At 38.2% G+C, this 5,513-nt stretch overlaps 1 protein-coding gene across 1 annotated transcript; it reads right to left on the bottom strand.

Moving 5' to 3' along the window:
- Positions 1 to 3,459: 3,459 nt before the first annotated feature.
- On the bottom strand, positions 3,460 to 4,653 carry LOC117085974 (60S ribosomal protein L17-like). Its single transcript, XM_033215376.1, has one exon. The coding sequence runs from the start codon at positions 3,961 to 3,963 to the stop codon at positions 3,490 to 3,492; it is 474 nt and encodes a 157-aa protein (XP_033071267.1). The 5' UTR covers positions 3,964 to 4,653; the 3' UTR covers positions 3,460 to 3,489.
- Between the last annotated feature and the right edge of the window lie 860 nt (positions 4,654 to 5,513).

The following is a 5,513-nucleotide window of genomic DNA, read 5'->3' as shown; positions in this document are numbered from 1 at the left end:
GACTAGCTACCTACTGCAACAGTATTTTTGTCTCCATTTTACCAATTAGAAAAATGTACTATAAGGTCACAGGGCCAAAAAAGTGGTAAGGCTGAATCCTGTTTTAGCTGACTCCAAAGTTTGTGTCAACGTTTCATCTCTAAAACATACTTGCTTCAGTTCTCTGTGATAACTTCTCTCTCAGATGCTGTAGAAGTGTTTTCTTCTTTTCCTTTTTTCCCCTGTGCCTCACCCCAGATTTTTGCACCTCAAGTGTTTGATACCCCAGGAGATATACTTTTGATCAAGGGAGGAAACTCATTCCAGAATATCAAGTTGAAGGTTAGTCAATTGTTGTAAAGAGAAAATTCTAATGTTACTCTGGAATTCAGTAAAATTTATACACACCCACACATGTTTACATTATCTTCAAAAGGAGAACTTCTAAGTGTTAATTTCATATTATTCACTTAGTCTGGTGAATATAGCCTTTAAAAAACTCCCAATCTATCTCTCATTCTGTTTTGTGGTTTGTACAGCTGATTGATCACTGCGGAAATTACTCCCCAAAGCTACATTAAGGAGCCCACCTCAAACATTACCATGTAGTGGAATTTTCAGATACAAAAACTTCTGGCAAGTAGCTAAGTGTATTCATGGAAATATTATGTTTTCAAAAACAAACAAATACAAGCAGTGAAACCTTGCTTCCTGGGTCAAGGATTTGAGTTTTTTTGTGTGTGTTTTTGTGGGTGTGGGTCAAAGTCTGTCTATTTTAATAGTTCATCTTAGAAAGATTAAAAATACTTTCTCTGGATGCTGACAGAGAAGGAAAACTCACAGAGGCCCTTTACCCTCAACCTTGGCCCAACAGCAGCAGCGGGGTGGGGCCGGGGGTAGGGATGGGTTGGTGGGGTTGAAGGGTGGGGGTGCAGTTAAGAGCTTGCTGTAGCAATGACTTGATTACATAATGCCTCCCATCTGTCCACAGATGTGTGAGTTTGCTCAAATGTTTTATTAGAAGTTTATTACATTTTCTTATAATCCCAGCCCGTCTGCATTTGCCAGCCTATTTGCAATTTCTAAAATACTTAATCCATTTGCTATTCAGTAAACGGAGATACGAATTGAGACATGTTCTGTAAGTCCCTGGTGTCATTTTGGTGATAACACATGTTCCATGGATATAATAAATAAGATTGATAAAGTAGGCCTTGCAAGCCTCTTGATGATAATGATGATGATGTTGATGCTGGTGATATCTCTCTGGATCAGTTCACTGCCAAAGGCTCTAAATGAGAGTCAGTGTTCTGTGCTGGTAACATTAATCCTACTTCAATCCACCCATAATTTGATCTACAAGGAGAGAAGATAGAAGAATAACAACAACAAAAAAACAAAACAAAAACAATTCACATAGACTTTATGTAAATTTTTTAACTAATAAAAGTGATTTAAATATCTATATCTAACTATATGTAACCACATCAATTTTTTGGCCTTGAGAGAATTGGATCTAAGAGTTTTATCACTCTGCCACCAATAATAGTACCTTTTCAATCTGAGTTGTCGCTATCACCTGTAGTTTGGCATGCCCAGTAGTAGAAAGTGGGACTCTTTATTTCTATCCATGGGAAAAACACTATGTCTATCTTGCTGACACCCCAGCTCCCAGCATGGTGCTGAGCATGTGGTAGGTCCTCAATAAATATGTCCTGAATAGATGACAGAACAGATATAGATTTGTATTGGTGTGTCTTTTCCAGCTGGTTCATAGTTACTGAACGATTGCTAACTAAATAGATTGTCAGTTTAATGTCGACTTTATATTTCATGGTAGAATTTTCATTTGTCAGAACCACTATTTGTCATGAGAAATTCAATCTTGGAACTCCTCTGAGATTCTGAGAAAACTTTCTATTGCATATTAGCTATTCCATGCTGCATAATAGTGGCTTTCATAGGCTAAATTATTCATGTGGTTGTGTACTAAAGCTTGGTAATTTTCATCTTTTGATTTAGGAGTAAGATCTCTAAGAGACTAATTTTATTCCTTAAACTGAGAAAGGTTTGGGGTTTTTAATATCTAATTTTGGCAGCCCTCTGTCAATGAATAGAGTTTCTCTTCTTTCCCAGTCTCATAAGCAACTGTTCCATTCACATGCCATTTGTGCATATAATACATTTTCAAGTTGTTTGTTTCAGTACAAAATGTGTTTCACATATATTGAAAGGTCAAAAAATAATGTCCTCTCTTTTATATTTTAGCATGTGCAGAATTTATTGTGGTGTTATTATGTGATTTTATTTCATTTTTATTTAAAAGGAAAACAACAACATTGAAGACATCCTGAAATAGCGTTCATTTGGCAGGTAGGTCTCTGGCTTTCTGGTTCTGATTCCATGCTTAGCTGTGCCAAATCCAGTCAGAAGAGGAGAAATGGTTTACAGGTGTCATGGAATTCCATGGTTTCACTTGCAATGGGTAACCTTAGGAAGGAGAATTTCCATATATGAAGCCAATGTTGATTTGTCCAAAGAAAGCATCCCCAAGTCTCAGACTGAAAATAAGTTATTTGGTTGTATGAGAAGATGAGCCCAGCAGTTGGTAACCCAGCAGGAGATTCTTCCCTGAGAAATTGCGATTATTTTCACATGTAAGAAAAGGGACAAATGAATATCATTTTCAAACCTCTGTCTGACTAAACACACCAACCAGAAATGCATCTACCTACATCATTTTAAAAGAAATTCAGTGGGGCTTTGACAGCATTGCCCTTCTTTCACTGGATGTTTCTCACACTTACTTGCTCTCTGTTTTCATGTTTATAAAATGTGTTCCCAAGCCCTTTAAGATAAAATCAACAATAGTGCCTAGGGCTCCAGAGAAAGATGCCCAGTGGGAGGGTCTGGGCCTTTTGTTCCAGAGGATCTAATAGAGTGTGAAACTGACACAGACATGGGAAGATCATTCAGCTAAAATTAAAGTCTTTGTTCCTTCATTAGTTGAACTTGAACTTCACATTTCTGAAGTTCTGCTAGGTTACTTTCTCTAAAGTTCTGATTTAATCAAGGTGAACAGGGAAGCTCATTAAAATCTATTCTCTCTCTCTCTTTCACTTTTAAAAAGAGATTGCAAAAATCCCATTTTTTTTTTTTTTTTTGGTATAGTTAATGTTCTTGATTCTTTTCTCGATGTAAATTTTGGGAAGTTAACCTGAATCTCACATATATATTATTCATAATCATTAAAAAGGGTTTTTTCTTTTTAAAGTCTGATGGAGACTTTATTTTATCAGTTGATTGACTTCCTCAGTCCCATTGGGAAAGGTGAAGGGTCAACAGCCAGGCCTTTAGGTGATTAATGAGCTAATGTGATTACATAAAATGTATTTTTATCACCTTTAGTTTGGGGGAACTATTGAAAATGAGAGTAAACCTTAGACTGTAAATCTTCATCATTGATCTAACTTTTTTTTTCTTTTAATTACATTTATTTTAATGCTGAATTTACTCCCGTGCCATAAAGTTTTGTTTCTTCAGTTTTTTCTGGGATATCTTTTTCTTCTGGGCAACCTCCTCTTCTGGTTTAGGAACAATCTGTTCCTTTTCAGTAAGAATCATCTCAATGTGGCAGGGAGAGCTCTTGTATGGGTTAATCCGACCATGAGCTCTGTAGGTCCGTCGACGCATCTTAGGTGCTTTGTTCACTTGGATATGCTCAATGACCAGAGAATCTACATCTAAACCCTTAAGTTCAGCATTACTCTCTGCATTTTTAGGCATGTGCAGCAAAAATTCAGCACTGTTTTTGGGCCACGGATCTTGTGTCCAGCCCCACTGCTTGGCCTGGGCACACCTGCCAACTCCACCATTGTAACGTCGGAATGGTACACACTGTTTCTGTAGAGTGACATCTTTCAGATACTTCGTGTTCATCCCCCACATTGGTGGCATCTTTCCCGTATTTCTTCCTGATGACATTCTTCAGGTTGTGGTAAACCTCGGCTCCAATGCACCTGGCTTCCCTGAAGTTTGCTGCACCAACTCGGAGGATCATGAACTCCTGCATGGCCAGCTTGTTGCCGGCATAAGAACCGCCATTGATGACATTGAAAGCCGGGGTTGGCAGGATGACTTCAGAGTTGCCAGCCAAGTCAGCGATGTGGCGGTACAGGGGGACCCCCCTTCTCAACCGCACCAGCTTTGCAGACGGTGAAGGATACCCCCAGAATGGCCTTTGCACCAAACTTAGATTTATTTTCTGTTCCATCCATCTCGATCATCAGTTTGTCAATCTTCTCTTGTTCTGTAACGTTCAGTTTCTTGCTAACCAGGGCAGGCGCAATAGTTTTAATGATGTGCTCAACAGCCTTTGAGATACCCTTCCTTGTATAGCTAGTCTTATCATTGTCCCGGAGCTCTAGGGCCTCATAGATACCAGTTGAAGCACCACTGGGCACAACCGCTCTGAAGAGACCTTATGAGGTGAAGAGATCAACCTCAACAGTGGGATTCCCACGAGAGTCAAAGATCTCCCTGGCATGGGCCTTGAGAATAGACATGGTGAATTTCTAGCCACTGGGTCTCGTGGCCTAGGAGAGGAAGCGGAGGGTGCAGCAGACACCGAGGTAAGAGTGAAGCCAGCAAGGTCTGTGTGCTCCGGGTCCCCACAGCTACATTGATCTAACTTTCATGTCATAGTTGCTATATCTTTTTTTTTTTTTTAATATGAGCTAATATCTCACTTTCTTTACTTAGCAGGAAAAAGGTGAGAAAATTAAAATAGAGCAAAACCTTTGGATTGAGGGTATGCAGATAAGTGGCTCTAATATTTCTTTGATCTTGATAATATAGTTAATTCTTTTATATTCCTAATTGGCAGTAGGAACTTATTGCCACAAGCCTGTGAAACTTTGTTGGATTCTGATACAATTCTAACTAGCACATTGATATTTTTCTTCTTTTTAAGAATGTAAACTTCTCTCCTTTCTCCTTCCCTTAGTGTTCCAGTCATCAAATGATGATCTCAAGTCCTTCTCTTTGATCTTTCTAAATGAAGAATGGCACAGAAAATTAAAAAGTAGCCCAATAAACTGAAAATAATTTTTTCGTATTTCTTGAGGTTTTATTATATTCTTATTATATCCTTTGTATGACACAGAACTATTACTTAACTCTGGATGTGCAACTCTAGCTACTGACCACAGAAGGTCATAAAGCTTCAATAAGACCCTTATTTGATCAGAGCAGATGTTTAGGGTAATAACAGTGAATAGGGGAAATGAATAATGAATATGCCTTTGGGTAAATTAGCATCAAATTCAGGTTTTATACATTTAAATTTATATATATAAATGCTGACTTATCCCAAACCAAAAACAAACAAAACAAAACAAAAACTTGCAGAAAATGCTTGAAGGATACCTCGTATGTGCAGAGCCCTTGGAAGAGTAATGGAATGAAAAGATGAATGGAGCATCAAGTCTGATCTTAAACAGCTAATTTTTAGTGCGGAAGAGATACTGGCTTAT

The sequence above is a fragment of the Trachypithecus francoisi genome, unplaced genomic scaffold (assembly GCF_009764315.1).
Source record: "Trachypithecus francoisi isolate TF-2019V2 unplaced genomic scaffold, Tfra_2.0 Lachesis_group1, whole genome shotgun sequence".
Classification (NCBI taxonomy): domain Eukaryota; kingdom Metazoa; phylum Chordata; class Mammalia; order Primates; family Cercopithecidae; genus Trachypithecus; species Trachypithecus francoisi.
The sequence above is the reverse complement of the archived record's forward strand: the minus strand, read 5'-3'. Positions and strand labels throughout refer to the sequence as shown.

Excerpts from the sequence above, each read along its gene's own strand:
- LOC117085974 (XM_033215376.1), bottom strand. The coding sequence starts at position 3,963 with ATGTCATCAGGAAGAAATACGGGAAAGATGCCACCAATGTGGGGGATG.